Source organism: Octopus sinensis, linkage group LG5, assembly GCF_006345805.1.
Source record: "Octopus sinensis linkage group LG5, ASM634580v1, whole genome shotgun sequence".
Classification (NCBI taxonomy): domain Eukaryota; kingdom Metazoa; phylum Mollusca; class Cephalopoda; order Octopoda; family Octopodidae; genus Octopus; species Octopus sinensis.
Genome location: NC_043001.1, coordinates 19,359,404 through 19,383,460, shown reverse-complemented (window position 1 = coordinate 19,383,460; position 24,057 = coordinate 19,359,404). Strand labels below are relative to the sequence as shown.

General features: G+C 35.2%; 1 protein-coding gene across 1 annotated transcript in view; it reads left to right on the top strand.

Annotated features, from left to right (window-relative positions):
* The window catches only part of LOC115211731 (hsp70-binding protein 1), a 31,616-nt gene that overhangs the window by 5,229 nt on the left and 2,330 nt on the right, over window positions 1–24,057 (top strand). Inside the window, exons 2-5 of the mRNA XM_029780384.2 lie at window positions 14,253–14,424; window positions 19,359–19,580; window positions 21,813–21,968; window positions 23,639–23,847. Coding sequence (XP_029636244.2) covers window positions 14,253–14,424; window positions 19,359–19,580; window positions 21,813–21,968; window positions 23,639–23,847 — 759 coding nt within the window. The remainder of the gene's footprint in view (window positions 1–14,252; window positions 14,425–19,358; window positions 19,581–21,812; window positions 21,969–23,638; window positions 23,848–24,057) is intronic.

The following is a 24,057-nucleotide window of genomic DNA, read 5'->3' as shown; positions in this document are numbered from 1 at the left end:
CTAACGACAACCACATATATACACACACACACACACATATATAGACTGACTTTTGAGAAAAATTTGTGATGATTCAATTATATAATAAACTGAAAGTGCCTTTATTTTAAGTTTGTGTGTGTGTGTACTTATTGTGAATTTGAAAACATGAGTGTGGGGGGTGCTGTTTAGGTAGGCAAGGTAGGTAGTGCCTACCTTGAATAAAATCGATAGCAACATTTTCATTTTATGGCAAAATATGCACTTAATTCAATAAAATTATGAAGGTTACTCTGATTACTATGCATAAAATACAAAATATTTTTTTAGTAGATTAGGTAGGCATAATTCATCCCTGCTTTTCGATCTAAGTATCTAAGCTAGGCATAATACTGCTGTAGTACACGTGCCATGTACATTCCTACAACAATTTCTTTATGTGCTATGAAGGCGGATGTAAATCTGCCTACAACTCAGTCGTGTACCTGTGTTTTACTACATAAAGGTTACCAACTGCCCACCCTGAGTAATTACTGATGGCATGTGCCTGATGCAAACCATTGGAAATCTGTCATATGTAAAAGTATGTGTTTATGATGTGAGCGTCAATAAGCATATTCCATGCTTGTCACTACATGAGTGAAATGGTGATGATGTTGTCAATCCTTACTTGAAAAACAAGGGTTGGTGACAGGAAGAGCATCTGGCCATAAAATTATGTCTCAACTATCCATCTCAGCCTGTGATAAGCATGGAATAATGGCCTTTAACCCTTTTGTTACTGTATTTATTTTGAGATGCTCTGTGTTTCTTTCAGTTACTTAAATATAACAAAGAATTTAGTAAAATAACTGAGTTATCATTCAGCTAGATGTGACTAGATAAATTGTGACTAAGGTTTGGTGGAAGATTTTCATTCAAAACTTATGAAAACAAGACATTTGTACTCAGAGCCAGAACCAGTTTCAGCCGGGTTGATAATGAAAGGGTTAAGAATTATTTTTCTATCATATATTTTAACCTTTTTGCGACTATATTTCTGTTGAGATGCTCAGTGTTTCTTTCAATTAATTTTAAATATAACAAAGAATTTAGTAAAATAACTTATCATTCAGCTAGTGTTAGGAGCATAAATTGTGACTAAAGTTTGGTGGCAGATTTTAATTCAAAACTTATGAAAAACAAGACATTTGTACTCAGAGCCAGAGCCGGTTTCAGCCAGGTTGGTAACGAAAGGGTTAAAAAACAAATATATGTGTATAAATATTCATCTATGCATACAGGTGAAGGTGATCTAGTGTTTAGGCTGTTGCACTCTTGATTTGCTAAATTGTGGGTTTGATTCCCAGACTGGGGTGTGTGTTGCATTCTTGGGCAAAACATTTCATTTCACATTGCTCCAGTCCCTCTTTTGATCAGTGGGGGAATGTTGGTCTGCTTGCCTGGCCAGTGAAGGCTAAAACGATGCAAAGCACATTTTGACCATCTGATAGTCTGGTTGGTCATGTGGTTATGTGATCACATGCATACAAATGGCTGCTGGCTGCATTGCAACAGAATCAGCTCCTCTTTAAATAGACTGTCTACAGGATTCTAATAACTCAACCACAACTTCTTGAAGCCATACATCATTTATTAATGTCGTATAATTTGATGAATTTCAAATAGACTTTCTGCTTGTAGAAAACATCTAAGGTTACCTATACAGACAGGCCATATAGTTTTCCAAACATGTTCAGAACTGTGGGTTTCACTCCATCTCATCTTTTTGACTCTGTGGCTGTGTTATCCAACCATCCATAATGTTGAACTTTCCAGAAGTCTTTAACTGTATGTAAATCTTCCAATTCAATTAATTTTTTTTTTTGTCTTTTTAATTGGTTCAAAGTTCTTAGATGGTATGTCTTGAAGTTAGCATTCACACCTTGATCCATTGACTGTAGCGAAATATTTATGTTCTTGAGGATATAGTTTACTCACGTATTATCTGAAACCTAATTTGTATTTACTAGGTGGCTTGGTGCATTGTCTTAAAGGATCAATAATCTGTTGGAAATATTACACTTGGCACTGTGTCAATGTCCAAGCAGTTAATGAATTAGCTGCTTGAGCATTTGACCTAATTTTGTGTTTATTGTCATTTATTGTTCCTACTGTTGACTTTGTGATAATGCTTTTACAATGTAGATGAATTTTTCTATTGCTACAAGCCTTTGTCAGACACCAAATTTAACATTCAACAGTCCTTTTTGCCCACACATTTTCACACCATTGCATTTACTTCTAGTTGATGTTTTCTTTCTAGTTTTCTTGAATAACTAAAATACACTTGTATTGTGCGTATTTGTAGTTAAATCCAACAGCTGTGGTGATAAGCAAGAAATCTATACCAAATAGTAAAGAGTTGAGTAGTGATGGTCTACACAGGCAAATGTAGTAATCTCCTATTAAAAAAAAAAGGCCAAAAATAGATAAAAGATGTGGAAGAGGAGTATCAAAGAGTAAGAGCTTTACAATTTGGGAAGAAGTATTTCATGATTAAAGAATATGAATACAAAAGAAAGAAGGTAAAAAAAAAAAAATGAATACAAAAGGAAGGATGGAAGAAGACAGAAAAAGAAGAATATAAAAGGCAACTCAAGAAACTATTGGTCAAAGTTTCAAAGAGGGTAAATTTTGAAAGCTGAGATGGGAAATGTTGAAAAAAATAAAAGGCTTTTGGTGATACCTTCCTTTGTACAATCAGTGTATCTTTAAGCTTATAATTGTATGTACATGCACACACCTATATATAATGGCTCTCCATTTGGTTGTTTGGTCAACTGGACTAATTACTCATTGGATTAGCATGTAACTGGCTGAGCATTCCACGTAAAATGTTTACCTTTAACACTTCTCAAGCAGAATCAATTACAATATGACAATTTGGATACAATCTATCCAGTTTCTGTCTACCCAATCTCTTGAGATTTGGGTTGGCCTGAGGCTATGGGAAAAGTTGTTTGTTCTGATGCTGTACATTAGCATCTGTACAATTGGTTGTGACACAAGCATCTTAACCATTAGGCCACGCAGCATCCATCACATACATACACCTTAATCATAAAATTAGAATTAAACACAAATCAGCTACAGGTGTTGCTAAGATCTCAGCTTACGCTCTGAAGAAGTGTTCAACATCAACTTGTATCTCTCTTACTCAGTAGTTCTCTACTAGTTACTTATTGTGGTCTATTTTGATTTACTGAATATTTGTTAAACCATTTGTGCACAATCAATAAAGTGAGACCAAAAATTAAACAGAATGAAATCAGTTTAACATCAAATAGTGAAACCTAATGAAAAATAAGCGAATTCATGAACATATACTATTAAACTTTGATGTTTAATTCTACTGTAATATGTAGCAGATGATTTTTAAATGCAATTTGTGGCTAGTATTTCATCATTTTCCTATTATTGAATCATCACTAAAGGTACTGTGTGGATCATTTTCAACAACTAAATGATTTATATACTTTAAAAGCCACATTTACAAAAATATTTTAATGCCTATGGAATGCATGATTGGTAACACCAGAATAGTTTTTTGATATGTGAGGATAAAACACCTGTGGCAGAGAAATTGTGCAAATGATCATTCTTGGATTCCCAAAAATTCCTCTGGAATTAGTTGTGGAATTGTGTTGATCATCAAGGTCATTCTCTTTGGTCAGCTCAGGAAAACAGTACCACACTCTTCTTTCAGCTTTTCTAAATGCTCAATGATTTCTCTATGGATTTTTTTGTGGTTGTTTTCAGTAAGGGAACTTTGATTTAGGAATTGTAATTTCCCATTTGGAACCTTTGTGTCTAAAGAGCCATCTTTTCTTGGAATATAATTTTTGCCTTCATGTAAAGATTTACACTCTTTCCTTGTTAAGGAAGCTGCAATTCTTCAAAAATGTTAACGATTCCAATGTCTTTTCCAAGAAATGTCTTTTCCAAGAGATCCTTGTATTTAGAGCTGACAGTCTGACACAGTGACCTTAACCCTTTCGTTACCAACCCGGCTGAAACTGGCTCTGGCTCTGTAGTACAAATGTTTTTTTTCATAAGTTCTAAATTAAAATCCTCCACCAAACCTTAGTAACAATTTATGTTTCTAACACTAGCTGAATGATAACTAAGTTATTTTACTAAATTCTTTGTTATATTTAAAATAATTGAAAGAAACACAGAGCATCTCAAAATAAATACAGTAACGAGAGGGTTAATGACCCTTTTTAACGATAGCATTCAAATCCCTTGTTAATGTCTGAACAGACAGGGCTTTCCAGTGTATATGCAATGTATACATATTACTTTTGCAGATCACTTTTTTACCACCAACATTTGAAATCGTGTTTTTTTTTAAACCTAGCATGGCATGTGCATTTCATCAATTACATTAGAATTTCTTTCATCAAGACCATTCGCCCTAAAAAATTTCCATGACATTGGCTGACTTGGTTCATGGTCTGTGGAGACTTACAGAAGAGCAATTAATCTTCAATAGTTTCAATGAACATTTATTACACAAAGACTTGTAACTGGTAGCAAACAGCAATATCAGTCAACTTTAGTTCTATAGAAAAGAGCAGAGAATTTTTTGGCTTCTTCAATTACTTGGTCATTGATAGTCTTTGACAATAGTTACAAAGTTAGACGTACAAACAATATAGAAATATCAAGTGGGGGCATGAACAATGTATATAATATAAAATTTATAATAAAACAATTTAATACATATTATTGGAGTACATAAGTCAAAATAAATATAATTAATGAAGAATCACAATTGATTTTTCTGTTACCGTGTGTAAGAATGTAGAGAACAATACATTTTAAAATAAATTGTGGAGTGTGGTCCAAAGAAATGTTTCATTAAATGTCTATTCTTGTGTACTGCTTGAATAAAAATATCTTTGATTTCTTCTGGCAGTCTCATTATTGTGAAGTTTTTCATACCTCATCAGCTTTGTTATAATGGAATTTCATCTATGTATGCGCATGTATATGTATGTATATATATATATATATATATATATACATAATACATACACACATATATATATACATACATATATATATATATATATATATATATATATATATATATATATATATATATACATATATATATATACATATATATATATACATATATATATATATACATACATATATATATATATACATACATATATATATATATATACATACATATATATATATATACATACATACATCCATATATATATATACATACATATATATACATACATATATATATACATACATATACATACATATATATATATACATACATATATATATACATATACATACATATATATATATATATATATATATATATATATACATACATATATATATATACATACATACATATATATATACATACATACATACATATATATATATATACATACATATATATACATATATACATACATATATATACTATACATACATACATACGTACATATATATATATACACACACACGTTTTTGTGCAAGGTCAGACAACTAAATTGAGGCCATTTTGAAAATGTTTCATCTCCATAAGTATGGTGAATTAAGAGTTAATTTCTTGTAAAGAGTCTGTAAAGTTAACTTTTTGTGTGTGTGTATTACATATTGGGATAGCCTCCCTATGACAAAACATTGGCAAAATGATACGCACAAAGTGTTGCTTCAGTATTGACACAGTATATGCAAAGGCGCCAGTTTGCAATAAAGCTACAAATGTTCTCTTGTTATCTTAGGCAACCTACGGTGATCACTGGTATACCCACACCTTTCTGGCTGGTTTAAAATGGTCTGTTGTAGCAATTCTTGCAGTTTGTTCTGAAGTTAGAACTAAGCGAGTCCCAAAGCTTCTGGATCACTTGTAGCACATTGGGAGTGCAAGTGGGATTCGTTGCCAATGAAAAGGAATTTGCAGCCAACCAAGTCAGTCAGTTGCCATACCTGCAGAGTAATTACAGTTGAGTCTTTTGAAGTTCTCATTGTCATGCAAAACAAGAATCCATCTTTGGTGATATATATATATATATATATATATATATATATATAAATATATTATTTCTTTACTGCCCACAAGGGGCTACACACAGAGGGGACAAACAAGGACAGACAAATGGATTAAGTCGTTTATATTGACCCCAGTGCATAACTGGTACTTATTTAATGGACTCTGAAAGGATGAAAGGCAAAGTCGACCTCGGCGGAATTTGAACCCAGAACTTAGCGGCAGACGAAATACCGCTAAACATTTCGCCCAGCGTGCTAACGTTTCTGGCAGCTCGCCTTATATATATACACACACACACACACACAAACATGTATGTGTGCTTACATATGGATGTGTATTTATGTGTACACACACACACATGTTCATGTATGGTAACATGTCCAGTACAGTGTGTCATGGTCCAGCTGTCAGTGACCAATCTGTCTCCCCACCTTCCTGCATGACAGGAGTATTGCAAGAAAAACTAGGACACTACCTATCAAAAACAGGGAAGGACCTAGCATAGGATCCGAAACTTTCTAGCAATTGTTTGGGCACACATACCTGTGATGGTGAATGATGATGCCAAAAAACCACTTAGGAGTGGTCTTGTTTGAATATTTAGCTGGGGAAAGAATACTTTGATGTGAAACCAGACAATTGTTTAGCTTCTGATTATTCCAGCCACCAGAACTGCTTTTCTAGCTTCAAAAATCAGCAGAGTTCAGTGCATACCTTACATTAACCAATTTCATGCACAGGAACTTCTTGGAAAACCCATGATGGAGAAAAACCTTGTAATGACTAACTGGAAGTAAGTTATTGCAAACCTACTGCAAAATAGCTTGAGACATTGGTTGCTTCTGATTCTGCAACCCTTTCCAGAGGTAGCACTACTTACCTGTTAATTAGGAAGGACCTAGCAACGGGTATGAGTAGAGTTAACCTATTTCAAGAATTGGCCATCAACCCATTGGCTACCAATTCTCCTTTGTTTTCAGGCTTCTATGGTAGCCTCCAAACAATTTACAACCCTCCAAGAAGTAATTATACTCGGACAAGTTGACGGTCGTCATATCTAAGTATTGTGTGTGGGTATATGTGTATCCTTTTGTTCTTGACCTCAGTTATTGTGCTGGGGCAGAGTCTTGAGTTTTTTAGCCAGTTACATTGATCACAGTTTTTATTTTAATGGGGGTGTGCACATACACACACACACACATGCCCACATGACAGTCTTCAGCACAGTTTCTGTCTTCCAAGCCCACTCACAAGGATTTTGTTGCTATACTAGAAGACATGAGCACATGGCCATGCTATGATTTTTAGGAGTGTGCAACCATCTCCTAGCCTTTGTTAATCCCAGATCTACTCTGACCTGGTGTAGTAACACCATTTAGGGTCATAGCTATGGGTTAATTTTATTAATATGTGGACTACTGGGAATGAAGGATCCCTAGTTTCATTAGAACTTCCTTCTAGGAATAGTTTAACTTTTATAAAATAAAAACCCCAAAACCTGAAGGGCAGTTGGTTTCTGGTCGTCTCAACTTCTGTTTTGCCACCGGTTTTATAGCTGATTGCATCAGAAAGTGAGTTTGGTGCCGTGCAACACTTCATCCGCACAAACGAATTCATGCACAGAAACCCCTTGGACCCTTGGAATGTTTGCGTGGACTTAATGAGTTTAGGAAATGGTCTTACTTAATCACAAGTTGACTTGCAGCATATTTTTTTAACTTTTACTTGTTTCAGTCATTAGGGTGCGAACATGCTGGGGCACCACCTTGAGGGATTTTTATTCAAATGAATCGACCCCAGTACTTTTTTTTAAAGCCTGTACTTAATCTATCAATCTCATTTGCCGAACTACTAAGTTACATGGATGTAAATATACTAACATACATACATACATACATATATATATGTGTATATATATATATATATATATATATATATATATATATATATGTATATGTATGTATTTATATATATATGTATATGTATGTATTTATATATATATGTATGTATTTATATGTATATGTATATGTATGTATTTATATGTATATATTTATGTATATGTATGTATTTATATATATATATATATATATACTAGCAGTATCGCCCGGCGTTGCTCGGGTTTGTAAGGGAAATAACTATATAAGCATTTTTAGAGAGTTACTTCCCTTATAGATGCCAATTCGGGCTTTCTTAGCCATTTCTGTTTTGGTGTCTTCAAGCCATGAAGTCGTTGTTCTAAAAGAACGCTGGTCTCCTTGACAACGCTTTACGACGTTGATTTCCTTAAACTCCCTTCCCCACAGCTTCACGAGGGAGGGAAGAAGGGGGAGAAGCAAACAGGTGCAGGTGTGACCGTGGACGCCAACTCCGCCGCCATCGACACACGAAAAATTATGCATTAAAATGGAATAAAAAATGATGTTAAATTATTTTTAAAATCGTAGACTCATCGTAGACGCGCGCTAATACTAAGACGGGCTCGATATGAATCACGACTATAAGATACCTGAATTTGGTTAAACTGCACCGCAAAATGTGGGAGTAGTTAGGAATCTAAATCGAAGGGGACAGACACTCACACAACTACAGTTTTATATATATATATATATATGTGTATGTATGTATTTATATATATGTATGTATGTATTTATATATATGTATATATATATATATATATATATACACACATATATTTATATATATACACACATATATATATATATATTTGTATATACACATGTATGTATATATAAGCATATATATATTTGTATATGTATGTGTATGTATGTATGTTTATATGTATATATATATGTGTGTATATGTATATATCTATATAGATATGTGTGGGTGTATTTATTTGTATGTATCAATATATTTATGTATATACACATACCTATGTATATGTGCATATTTGTGTGTATGTATCTATATATAAATCTATATAGAAAAAATAAGCATTTATGTATGTGTCCGTGTATGGTAACTCCTAAATTTGTTTCTGTATCTGTGAGCCTTTCTACCACGACCTTGGGGTTGATCATGTGATGAATTTGTGAATGGAAAATGTATGAATGAATTTTTATGAATGGACTCTAAAGCAGCGTAGTAGAATGGTAAGAAAAATCAATCAATATTTTGTGTAGATTTAATGTGATATATATATATTTTGTACATTTGATATTTGCTAAATATGATTTTTGTAGTAGTTTTTATATCACTTGACTTGTCTTGTAGATAATGTACGATATTTCTGATATAAATTCGAGTAAGTTGTATCTGAGTGACGTAGATTATGTTAATGTGATTTTATTGATTTTTCTTCTAGTCACAAGGTTTTCGATGTATCCATATGTAGATGAAATCATTTTCAGTACTGTTTTCGCAAGGCTAGACGTGTATGTGTATGTAATATGCATGCGTGTGTGTGTGTGTGTGTGTGTGTTGTCTGGTGATTTTGAAATCGATGAAATAATGATTTTAAAATTTCAATTTTGAGTAGTTAATGGAATTGAAGAAAAAAATATTTTTATAGAAGTCAAAAGTAACGATGATTTCTTTATGAATATTTGGTTTACCGTAATATTTACACGCATAATTAATAAACGAAACGGTTAGGTTCTATTATAGACTAAATCGCATAGACCATTTGACTTGAATTTGAAAAACATCATCTTTGTGAAATAGGTAAAATCATTCTTAGTCACACACCACAGGTGACTAAAATGGTATTTAGCAAAACCTGAAATAAAAATAAATTTTTATTTCATGTAAACAAAAGCAAAAAAAAAAAAAATCAACATATCTTGTATTCTGTATGTAGTGCAGTTCCATTGTTTTAGAGATTTTTTGTTTTTTTTACTTGTTTCAGTCATTAGACTGTGGCCATGCTGGGACACCACCTCAAGAAATTTTTGGTCGAATGGATCAGTCCTGTTACTTATTTTTTTTTTAAGCCTAGTGCTTATTCTATCAGTTTCTTTTGCCAAGCTGCTAAGTTACAGGAACATAAACACATAAACCAGCACCAGTCGTCAAGAGAAGGAACAGACATAAAGACACCCACACAAATATATATGTGTGGGAGTGTGTGTGTATATATATCAGTGCCACCTGGCTTCCTCTCATGCCAGTTTGAGTGTGGTCGATTCCAGTGCTGCCTGGCTGGCCCCCATGCCAGTGGCATGTAAAAAGCACCCACTACACTCTCAGAGTGATTGGCATTAGGAAGGGCATCCAGCTGTAGAAACCTTGCCAAATCAGACTGGAGCCTGGTGCAGCCTCCTGGTTTTCCAATCCTCAGTCAAACTGTCCAACCCATGACAGCATGGAAAGCGGATGTTAAACGATGATAATGATGAGATATATTTGTGTGTGTGTATATATATATATATATATATATATATATATATATATATATTGGTAAAACGGTAGGATAACAAAAGAAAGAAAGAGACCTCAATATTATGTAAATAGAGGAAATTTATCTATACAATAATATGTTACATTACTCGATAGTCAAGATAAAACTCTGAGTTTCAGATGCCGAAGAAACTCAGAGTTTTATCTTGACTATCGAGTAATGTAACATATTGTATATATATATATATATATATATAGATAGATATTTAAAACATTACGTTATAAATTAGGGTTCAGTAAAAAAATTTACTTTACCACACACCGAACTTTTAGAAATAGCAACCAAAGAATTTAGCTATTTCCTCTACTATAAGAAAAGTCTCCCAGACAATGTATACTCAAAAATAATTCATGTAGGTGTAGAGGGAAAAATAACGAAAGATCACACATACATCGATTACTTGAGAACATATATATATGTATACAAAGGGCTTCTTTCATTTTCCATTTACCAAATCCCATCAAGGCTTTAGCCAGCCCGTGGTTATGGTAGAAGACACTTGCCCAAGTTGTCATGCAGTGGGAGTGAGTCTGGAACCATGTGGTTGGAATACTTCCTCACATCTATAACTAATTATTTAGAAGGGTTCTTAAATTTCTTTTTATCTGCAATATATATTTGAGCTGAGAGAACTATTGTTATAAAAAGAAAGAAAAAAGGATAGAATTTGTTGCCCACGATCTTGTTGACTTTTATATGCTTTCACAAATCTGTGTGACTCTCTTCATTTAATTTCAGCACTTGACTGCAGTTGTTCTGTACAGTCAGATGTGGGTAGCTAGAATTTTAGTGTTCAAACTCTGGAATATAAAATGATGCTGTGCTACCATTAATATTCAGTCGAAGCTGGTGGATGGAGAATTCTGGATGGTAGAATTTGTTGCTGTTATTAATTCTATAGTCAAAAGCATTCCAACCATGAACATCTCATTTCTTGGTGTATATGTGTGTATGTATGTATCACACTCTCTCTCACACTTCTCTTTCTCTCTCTCTCTCTGTATCACAATAAGTTCTTATATATATATATATATATATATATATATATATATATATACGCTTTTGTGTATCAGTAACTATTGAAAATGTGTGATATTGAAAGTTAAAGTTGATGAACTTTTTTACTTACTGTATGTGTATTTCTGAAGAATAAATCTATGTTAGATGGTGGCTGCTAACTTAATACTCTTTTACTTGTTTCAGTCGTTTGACTGTGGCCATCCTGGAGCACCGCCTTTAGTCGAGCAAATCAACCCTAGGACTTATTCTTTGTAAGCCTAGTACTTATTCTATCGGATCCTTTTGCCGAACTGCTAAGTTACGGGGACGTAAGCACACCAGCAATGTTGTCAAGCAATGTTGGGGGGACAAATATATAACAGGCTTCTTTCAGTTTCTGTCTACCAAATCCACTCACAAGGCTTTGGTTGGCCTGAGGTTATAGTAGAAGACAAGGTGCCACACAGTGGGACTGAACCCAGAACCATGTGGTTGGTAAGCAAGCTACTTACCACACAGCCACTCCTGCACCTAATATTTTGTTTGAACGGATTAAACTGTTTGTTTAGGATGTGTGTGGTAAGTGTAATTTTGAAAGTCATTTGAAGGGGAAAAAGCAGCAATGATAAAGAATAGCCTGCTAGTTTGTATTAACTTCAATGAGTTTCAGGAAAGTTGCTGTACAAAAGTAAACTATTTACTCTTCCATGAATTCATTCCTCCTTAATTGGGTGTTGCATCATCTAATAAGTTAAATAACTTAGTTGAACCAAGTTGATCAGTTTGTGAAATTTAGGAGTGAGCTGATTTCTTTTTCACTTCTAGATTATTTTTACATCTATTTTTCGTTTGTGGATGGTTCACAAAATGTAGCTTTATCTAAAAAAAAAAAATGATTTTGCCAATGCTACAGACTATATCATATCAAAAGGTATTTAAGTGGGTATCTATGCGGTCTCATGACATGCTAGAAATAGCAAAGAAGAGCACAATGGATAATGTTGTTAAAGATAAACTATTCTGTAAAAATGGATGAAATATTCTCATGTGGAACACTTTTGGTCAAAGGTCTGCTCAGTTGGAGCTGACCTGATGGTAAACAATACTAAAACCATTATATAGTTGCTGGCAGGAAGATTTGCGGAGGGTGTGTAAAATAAAACAAGTTTGAACTAAGAATTTCATTTTTTGTTTTTTCTTCCCAAAGTTCTCTCAACTTAAAAATAGGAAATAAAATGAAATAATCTTAGAATTGAGCCATTTTATATATTGTATGCGTAAATTTATACAATAACCAAGCAGGAAAAACAAAAAAAAAGATATATCTATTCTGCCAATATATATATTTTCTTCAGTTAACTTAAGCACACTCACTGTGAATGTGTGATAATCTCTGTTGTTTGTAGTCAGTCATTCTTTGATGTTTCCAGGAGTTTAACTCATGAAGTCATGTGGCTTAGGGGTTAGGGATATTCCGCTCGTGCTAGTGGGGCACTAAGAGCACCATCCGAGCATGATCGTTGCCAGAGTGGCTAACTGGCTTCCATGCCAGTGGCACGTAAAAGAGCACCATTCGAACGTGATCATTACCAGCGTCGCCTTACTAGCACGTGAAAAAACATTCAAGCGAGGTCGTTGCCAGTACCGCCTGAGTGGCCCCCATGCCGGTGGCACGTAAAAGCACCCACTACACTCAAGAGTGGTTGGCGATAGGAAGGGCATCCAGCTGTAGAAACTCCTGCCAGATCAAGATTGGAGCCTGGTGCAGCCATCTGGTTTGCCAGACCTCAGTCATTCGTCCAACCCATGCTAGCATGGAAAGTGGACGTTAAACAAGGGTGATCACAAAGTCATGCTTTTGGATCCCTGTGGTGCATTGTGGCCTTGAGCAAAACACTTTACTTCATGTTGTTCCTGTCCAGTCAGCTGGCAAAAATGAGTTGTACCTGTTATTGAAAAGGGCCAGCCTTGTCACATTCTGTGTCACACTCAACCTCCCTGAGAACTATGTTAAGGGTACACATGTCTGTTGAGTGCTCAGCCACTTGCATACTAACAGCAATAGTTGTTTATAGATTGCTGTTATTTACCTTTATTTATGTTAATAAATCTATTCAAAATAAATTTATCAACATATTCGATAGTTAACCCATAAAGGGCTGGGATTTGCATGGTGTTTGGGCCATAAAAGAATATGAAATTTTGATTGAAGGTTTTAATTTAAAACAAGAAGTTTATTTAAAAAAGAAAAGAAACAAAGGCAGTCCTTAGTTGGTTGGTATGAAAAGGGTTAAGGGAGTTAATATTCTCCTTTTGAGGGCCCAGTGCTCAGAATATACAGAGGGTAAGTTTGTAAAAAGGAGAGAAACTTATTGAAGACTATATACAAAAAAATGTAATATTTCCTTTTTGCAAATAATATTTTGGTCGTATGAAACAAATTCTGATTTATTTTATAATTTGTTGACGAAACTGAATGCAGTACAACTTTGCTTTAAGCATTTCATAAACAGAATTACATTTTTTCAATGTTTTTATATAACTAGTATAGATTTTGACATAAAAGCTTTTTAATTTGGTTTGAAATCCTCGTCATCGTCATCGTTTATTTATGATTTCTTCCTTTCATAATAATTTCATTTATGAATTATCTGAATTACCTGAATATTAATAGTTCCTTTGAATAAATGAGAAAGATAGCTGCTTCTATTTAGAGATATAAATAATAAAATCTAATTTTGATTAACCATTTTTCTGTCTTCTTTTATCTTTTAGGATCGTGAATGGCTGGAAGGAGCACTCAATAGTTTGACCGAGAGTCCCGTTAGGCGTATGAAAGAATGTATCCGTATTCTAAAGTCTCCAAATAGTGAAAATGAAGATGACGACAAAGAGGCTGCTCTTGAAGAATTACTTGAATGGTGTGAATATATAGATTTTGCAATTGGTAAGTGGTGATATTCATTTCATTTTTCTTATACTAAGAGTTCTTCCTTTTCATGGCTATGGCACCTTATTCTAAATTTAGGAACTTTCAATAGATATTTCTACAGAAACTAAGGCGGCAAGTGGTGATATTCAATTCATTTTTCTTATACTAAGAATTCTTCCTTTTCATGGCTATGGCACCTTATTCTAAATTTAGGAACTTTCAATAAATATTTCTACAGAAACTAAGGCAGCAAGATGGCAGAATCATTTGTATGCCAGGCAAAAGGCTTCATGGCATTTCGTCTCTCCTTACATTCTGAGTTCAAATTCCACTGAGGTTGACTTTGCCTTTCTTTATTTTGGGATCGATATAAGTACCAGTTAGACACTGGGGTTAATAATGTAATTGACTTACTCCTCCCAAAAATAGCTGGCCTTGTGCCAAAATTTGAAGCCAATATTTCTACAGAAACTATATCATCATCATCATCGTTTAACATCTGCCTTCCATGCTAGCATGGGTTGGACGATTTTGACTAAGGGCTGGCAAACCAGATGGCTGCTCCAATCTTGATCTGGCAGAGTTTCTACAGCTGGATGCCTTTCCTAATGCCAACCACTCCGAGAGTGTAGTGGGTGCTTTTTACGTGCCACTGGCACGGGGGCCAGTCAGACGGTACTCGTAATGACCTCGCTCGAATCTTTTTACACATGCCACCAGCACAGGTGCCAGTAGGGTTTTGAATTCAGTTGAACAAAGTAGCTTTGTTATCAAATATGTCAAAAAAACTGCCTTCATCTCTTGAGTTCTGCTTTTGTCTTCTGCCAATTTGAATTTTTATACATTTAAACTTTTACTTGTTTTGCATTGATAAAAACTAATACTGTTCTCATATTGCCATTACTGTTGTTATTTAGCCTTGACCCATCAGTTTACCCCTTTCCTTTCCAAAGTTTTATTGAAATACCCTTCCTTTTTTACAATTAATGCCGAATTTTGTTAAATAATTTTTTCATTCTTAGCTGATGTTTGGAACATAAATTAACAAAAACTTTGCTGGAAGGTTTTAATTTAGATAATTTTTTAAGCAATAAGTTTCTATCATAGAACGAAGGGTATTCTCAGGTGGGTTAGTATCAAATGGTTTAATGGTATCTAGGACTGATTTCATTATTGAAAGTGTCCTCCCTGTATTTTAAAATGATAAGGTGTAATTTGGCTGATATTTTTAGCAGGTCTGGTAATTGCAGAGGTTTCCTTTGTTGGATTAGCAATTATTACCTCTGCCTTAGCAAAGGTGGAGGTATTGTTTTCAGTCGCATTTGTTTGTTTGTTTGTTTGTCTATAGACAAGATATCTCAAGAACTGCTGGATGGATTTAGATGAAACTTTCAGGGATGTTTGGCCTCATGACTGGCATGAACTGATTAGATTTTGGGTCGGTCTGGCACCAGACAAGGATTCTGGATTATTTGTTATATTTACTTTGCATGATTATGATCTTATGTTAACTTTGAAGTCTTTCTCAATTATCTCCCTTTAGGCTGTAACTGTTTTGAATGGTGAATTTGTTAACTTTGGCTTGTATTAGATAAGGATAAGCTATTTATTACTGTTACTAAATTTTCTACAGCCACCTTCACATTCTATGACTACCATTGGGATTGATCAAGTACCGGACAAAGATTCTGGATTATTTCTCCAGTTTTTATACCTAAGTTTTGAGAGCGGTCAAGTTCATTTTTAGTATTCACGTTTGTGAGTGCACTCGAGTTTATTTTAGATGTTCTCATTTTAAAATCATCTGGCAGCCAGCCTCGTCTGGCACCTGTGTCGGTGGCACATAAAAAGCACCCACTACACTCACGGAGTGGTTGGCGTTAGGAAGGGCATCCAGCTGTAGAAACATCGCCAGATCTGACTGGCCTGGTGCAGCCTTCGGGCTTCCCAGACTCCAGTTGAACCGTCCAACCCATGCTAGCATGGAAAGCAGACGTTAAATGATGATGATGATGATCTCTGGCTAATCATTGAGAGGACGTTGGTGTTGCCTTAGCAGAGGTTTTCACTCTGAGTGCTCTTGTTGTATTTGTTCTAATATATATAAACATTGTTGTCCTTTGTTTCCAATCTTCCTTGGAAACATGTCTGGTTATAGCAAAATATTATCTCTCTTGGAAACAGTGAATGTTGCTGACAGGAAGGACATCTGGTTGTAGAAAACCTGCCTCAACAAAATTCCACCTGTCCCGTGTGAGCATAGAACAGCGATGATATATATTCTTTTATTCTTTTACTTGTTTCAACCCCAGGGCTTATTCTTTGTAAGCTTAGTACTTATTCTATCGGACTCTTTTGCTGAACTGCTAAGTTACAGACACATAAACACACCAACATAAGTTGTCAAGTGATGGTGTGGGGGACAAACACAGACATACAAATACATACATATATATATATTTGACAGGCTTCTTTCAGTTTCCATTTACCAAATCCACTCATAAGGCTTTGGTTGGCTTGAGGCTATAGTAGAAGATACTTGACCAAGGTGCCATGCAATGGGACTGAACCTGGAGTCATGTGGTTGGGAAGCAAGCTTCTCACCATACAGCCACTCCTGTGCCTATGTATTTTGATGATATATATGTATATGTATTAACAAAAGGGACACAGTAAAGTGTGACATGCAGCTAAAATTGGGCTCAGTAATGGGGTCTACACTGCACTTCAGTATCCAGTGTAATATGACACTGAGCATCAACCTTGAGACAGGCTTACATGTGGAAGACAAGGCAAAATAATAGGAAAGAAATAATAAGCTAAAAATGGGTGTGGTAGTCACTGTTTCATAGGACATAAATGTGTGTCAGCAAAATGCCGAAATGATTACATAACAGTCATAAAAGCATTGTGCCTTCGTGCACCTCACCTCATCAGTGTCCTGCAATAAATACAACAAATGTATGCATTTTCCCTGTTACACAAATAATCAACAACCTCACATATCGCATAAAATAGCAGGAGACAAAGCATTATGTCAAGGAAGTCCAAACAATGCCATGCCCCTCTCAAAACCAAATATGTTCCGAGAGAGAGTGTTTGAGAGAAAAGAAAGCTTATAAAACCATAAATAAAAGAAAAGCAACAATACAAGGAGTAAGGAAAATGCTGACGAAATTGATAGCATAAGCCAGCTAGGGCTGTCGGAAAGATATAAATGCACATCCAAAACCCATACATACAGCACAAAGAAATGTATACACACACATACACAAATCCATCCGTGTATTCCTATAGAAACACAAAATATGCATACCTTATAAATCACACATCCAGGTATCTAACCATTATTCTGTCTTTCAATGGAACTACTCAACCAACCATCAACAGAAATGTATAAATATATAAATTCAAATAAAAGTTACAAACCTCATTAAGGGATAGCAAAATCCTATGAAAGCACTGGTTAATTACCTATACAAAGAATGTTGAACATTACAGTTAATACTCAACTGCAAGGTAACTATATAAACCATGGTTTATATATATTTATTTATTATTATAAGATAAGAAAATAGAAAAATAATAAATCATTATTTATTTAATAAAAAAATTGACAAACATCCTTTACAGCTGTTTCAGATCAAGACCTTCAGAAAATTAATTAATAAAATCTTAAATCATTTGAAAGTTGAATCTCGTCAGAGGTAGTTTAAGATATACATAATAGGAGTTCAGTTACTGCATGTTGAGTAAACAGTTGCAAACCATTAACTGTAAGGAATGTTTGTCAATGTTTTAATTAATAAATAATCATTTATTAATTATCTCTCTATTTTCTTATCTTATTATAATGAATATATAAATACATAGACAATACATATATATATGCATATAAAATATAATATACATACACAAATATATAAAAAGGAGTAAATGGATAAAAGCTACATGCATATATCTGTATATACATACAAAATACATTCATACATCATCATCATCTTCGTTTAGCGTCCACTTTCCATGCTGGCATGGGTTGGACGGTTCAACTTGGGTCTGGGAAGCCAGAAGGCTGCACCAGGCCCAGTCTGATCTGGCAATCTTTCTATGGCTGGATGCCCTTCCTAACGCCAACCACTCCATGAGTGTAGTGGGCGCTTTTTACGTGCAAGACGAGGCTGGCAAACGGCCACGATCAGATGGTGTGCCACCGGCACGGAGGCCAGTCGGGGCGGCGCTGGCAATGGCCACGTTCAGATGGTTCTCTTATGTGCCACCGGCACTGATATTACAGCTACACTTTCCATTCAGGTTGATCGATACACATATTAAATATATATATATACTTGCATATGCACTCAAAAACCTCTACATGTACATAAAAATACACATGCATTAACATTTACACGTGTGTATATCTGTAAATACGCAAACACTGAAATAACATAAAAAAAGATCGAAGTATATTATGAAGGGCCATAAACTTCACAAGTCAACAGATCAACCAGGTCCACAGGAGTGGGGAATACACTGCACCAATGGAGAAGGGCATTGCCTGGGATAAATGCATAAAATGTTCTGGGAGTGGTGCAAATATAATCAGGAGTAGGGGCCAGCTGTAATCCATATTATATCCTTGTAGATGCAGTGTAACTCACATCCTATACCCTAGGATGGTGTAGTTGATCCTGCATTTCCAAAGTTAGAGAACCTATGAGGCTACTGTCTATATAAGCACATCCTGCCAAAGTTTATTTTGCTTTTAGTTCTCCTTGGTGTTGATAAAATAAAGAATTGGTCAGGTACTTGGGGTTGATGTCATTGACCGTTTTGGGTGGGGTTTTTTTTGTCTATGTTAAGAATTCTTTTATCTTGAAAATATTTTTTATAGTTAACTTGTTTGAGAATTATAATTACATCATATTTTTCTGTTTTTCTCTTTATTCTAGATTTCTTTAAAATTGGAGGTTTTGATATCCTGCCAAGTCTTCTTCATGATCCCAATTCAGAATTACGTTGGAGGACGCTCGACCTTATTGCAGCCCTTGTTCAAAATAACCCATTCTGTCAGAAGGCAGTATTAGATTCTGAGTTACTCAACACAATGATGGATGTACTGGACAATGATTCCACTACCAGTGTCCGAATCAAGGCATTGTATGCTATTTCATGTAAGAGGCTTCTTTTCTTCATCATCATCATCATTATCATCGTTTAATGTCCGTTTTCCATGCTAGCATGGGTTGGACGGTTCGTCCGGGGTCTGGGAAGCCAGGAGGCTGCACCAGGCTCCAGTCTGATCTGGCAGTGTTTCTACAGCTGGATGCCCTTCCTAACGCCAACCACTCCGTGAGTGTAGTGGGTGCTTTTTACGTTCCACCGACACGGAAGCCAGTCAAGGTGGCGCTGGCCTCAGCCACGTACAGATGGTGTTTTTTACGTGCCAGGGTAGGCTGGCAATGGCCACGAACGGTTGGTGCTTTTTACGTGCCACCGGCACATAAAATGTTGGAACAGCTCATATGAGTTGATATGTTTTTAAAGTTGCCCATTCAGCTGTGAAATAAAGGTTGTCACTATTTAAAATTTATTGTTCTTTTACACTAATTCAATCTTTATCAAATAACCAGAAATATGATCAAAGGGTGTTCCAGCTGTTATCAGCTTGTCCAATGTGGTTTTTACCCTTCAAGGAAAATACTTTGCTACAACTTGTATAATCTGAGTGATCTGTTAAAGCTTCTCTTGGAGACGTATTTCACACTTATATTGCTGTAGCTACTTTATCTTATTTAGCAGTTTATCTGCTCTGTGGACTTAATAATAAAAGAAGTAATGAAATTATTGTATACAGTGCTCAGGTGCACCACAACTTGTCAAAAGTGCATATAAAGCATATGCAGTAATGTACAAATGTCTGGGAAGCAAACAGTGTATGAGTCAGATACATGCTTGCATGTGTATGGAGGGGAGAAAATCAGGTGTAGTGTTGGCGAATCTCAGGAAGCATGGAAGTTTTGAAGGATGCAGTACTCTGACAACTAACAACTGATGCTGGTAGTTTGTTCCATGCTTCAGCAACTCATAGTGTGAAAAAATATTTCCAAAAGTCATGGGAGCTGTGTAAAGTTAGTGTTATTATATTTAAGGTATTCGAGGTTGACTTTGCCTTTCATCCTTTTGGGGTCGATAAATTAAGTACCAGTTGCGTACTGGGGTTGATGTAATCAGCTATTCCCCTCCCCACAAATTTCAAGCCTTGTGCCTTCAGTAGAAAGGGTTATTATATTTAAGGTAGTTATAATATACGTTACTGAAGTAAATTGCTCAGGGATGCCATCCATATAAAAAAACAAAATAGCAGTTGAGATATAATTAACACATTTCATGCATTGATCATCAAAAATGTAATTAGGGGGAAAAGATGACATTAGTTTTGTGGAACAGTTTAATTATTCTAAGACTTGTATCTAAGCTGTGTCATCATTAATTTGTTATTAAATGTGTTAGATCGATTGGAGCTATGTCTCTCACAATTAACTCTACAGAGATATGGTAATACTGTTAATCAAAAATTAACTTGTTCATACATGTATGACAAGCTCCCTACAGTCTCCATTCACCAAATTCACTCACATGTCGTTCATCAGCTTCTTCATCATCATCTTCGTTTAACGTCCACTTTCCATGCTAGCATGGGTTGGATGGTTCGACTGGGGTCTGGGAAGCCAGGAGGCTGCACCAGGCTCCAGTTTGATCTGGCAGTGTTTCAACAGCTTGATGCCCTTCCTAATGCCAACCACTCCGTAAGTGTAGTGGGTGCTTTTTACGTGCCAGGCAAGGCTGGCAATGGCCACGATCAGTTGGTGCTTTTTATGTGCCACCATCACGGAAGCCAGTCGAGGCGGCGCTGGCAACGGTCACGTTCGGATAAGTCACTTGCTGAAGATACTAGACGATGGAAATGAGTTTCAAACCACATTGGCAAAGTGAACTTCTTCATGTAACCAGTGCACTTTTTTCTTAATTTAAGTCCTTATACTGTAACTGTGCTGGGGCATCATTTTCTAGAGTATACTCAATTACACTCACCCCTGTATATATGTTATCAGTCTTGAGAGGTTTACACTCAACATGTATTGCAATTGGATTTGAACTCAGAGCATAAAGAAATTCAACTAAATGCCACAAGTTATTTTATCTGATTCTCTACCAATTTTACTACTGACTGTCACTACTCTTGTGCATGTATTCAATTAAGAGAGATGATAGTTTGTGTGTGTGTGTGTGTACGTACACAGAGCAAGAAAGAGAGAGATTGAGGCATCATAACTGTAATTAAAAAATATATATATATAAAAAAAATGCATTGTTATTGAAAGGTTTCCTCTTATCTACAACAGGTTTATGCCGAGAAGAACCATCAGCACAAGATAATTTTATCAAAAGAGATGGGTTCTCTTACTTGATGAGAGCTATGCAAGCTGATGTTGAAAAGCTCAAAATAAAATCTGCTTTCTTGTTGCGGAATATTGTTAACCAAAAGCCTGCAGTGAAAGGTAGGTTTCATGGATTATAAGTATTCCAATTTTAGAGGTGATATGTTATTGTAATAGGAATAGATTTTTTTTTTTTTTTTGCATAAATTTCTTAGGTTTCAAAAATTTTGTGTCAGAATTGATGAAGAGTAAAGTTGCTTGTTACAAGTTTCCAGTAGATTAATTACCACATTTCTGACTGAGAGTGAGAAGGAAGTGTCTATGACTTGGCGCAGGATTAATATATATAACAAAAGAACATTATTGAAGGAGCACCAGTATTTCTGTTTTTATGATCTTGTACATCAGTGAAGGCTATTGCATACATATATGACAGGCTTCCACACAATTTCCATTTACCTCATTCCATACTCTCAAGTCCGACTCTAAGCTGTATTCAAGGTTCTCTGGTTCAAACCTAGAACCATGAGGTTGCAATTCCAACTCCTGGACCAGATTATTACATCTGCTGCCTACCAAGATCTTTGTGGAATGGACCTTTTTAATTTTAACCGTGTGGATTTTAAGTTTCTGTGATGTAAATCCTAAAACAGATTTAATTAATAAAAATGACTAAGTACATGTACTTGTAAAATTAAAAACAGTTTTTCAAATAAAAATTATAGTTGCCTTCTATGAAAATTTTATTGGAAATTATTACAAAAGCAAAATCAGAACAACTACATTCACAAGCATTTTATTTTATATTCATGATTGTAATGAACTACATTTAATGTGTTTTTGCATTATGAAGTGAATTCTATCACTAATTCTGCCTGATAGGAAGCTAAGCTCTCAATCTGTAATTTTCCCTACCACTTACTCTACTGTAGACCATATCTATATTGCTTTCCAGAAACCTATACACTGCGTTTTGTTAGTTGACTCGGTGTATTACAGAGTTAATTCCCTTGGATTATCTAATATCAAACTAATATTAGCTGCTGGTTTTTTTTTGTATATCTATGTAATTATTCATCATCATCGTTTAACGTCCGTTTTCCAGGCTGGCATGGATTGGACGGTTCGACTGGGGTCTGGGAAGCCAGGAAGCTGCACCAGGCCCCAATCTGATCTGGCAGTGTTTCTACTGCTGGATACCCTACCGGCACAGGCTGACAGAGGTGCTGGCATCGACCACGATCAGATGGTGCTTTTTACATGCCACTGGCACAGAAGCCGGTCAAGGCAGCACTGGCATCAGCCACGTTCAGCTGATGCTTTTTATGTACCACTATAGAATATTTCACTTCCACCAAGGGAGAAGAAAATAAAATAAATTTTTAGCTTTTTTAGTCCAGTCTTAAATTTGACCTGTTTAACCCTTTAGTGTTCAGACAATTCAATCAAACATAATGCTTATTGATTCCCATTGATTTGAATTAATCATGCATTATCTCATATCCTCAAGATCTTGATGGTGTAATTACTTAATGTAGAATAACATTGTAGGGTAGGTGTGAGAGCCTGGATCCGGTCAGTTTGAACATAAAACAGATTAAATATTTTGGCCGGATATGGCCTGTTTAAATACTAAAGGGTTAAACAGCTATGATTTCTGCTTCCCTTATTTTTTTGCTTTAGTTTCATATATATAAAAAAAAAAGTTTTACTAAAAATTTAATTAAATTCATCATTTTCTTAATATAAAATGTATAATTTCAAATTTATCTGATTCTCCTTGTTTACAGAGACTTTGTGTGATATGGGTATGTTGGAACAACTGATTGGACATCTGCGAGAAGACCATTCCCTTTTCCATGAACATCTTATGGCATGTTTGTTAGCTATTCTTACTGATCATCCACGTTCTCTTGAAGACTGTAAACAACCACAGCTGGAATTTAATGAAATCTTACAACAAAAACTTAAATCTCTACATGGAAGAGATGAATTTAGAGTGAGTACATCCTGTCTGCATTCAATCTGTTGGCTATTTTTCCATGTTTACATTAGGTGTTGTAAATCTTTTGATATGAGTTCCTTTTGTTATCCCAACTGCTCTGAGCCTATTTCCAGTACAGTTATATCATCATCGTCGTTTAACGTCTGCTTTCCATGCTAGCATGGGTTGGACGATTTGACTGAGGACTGGCGAACCAGATGGCTG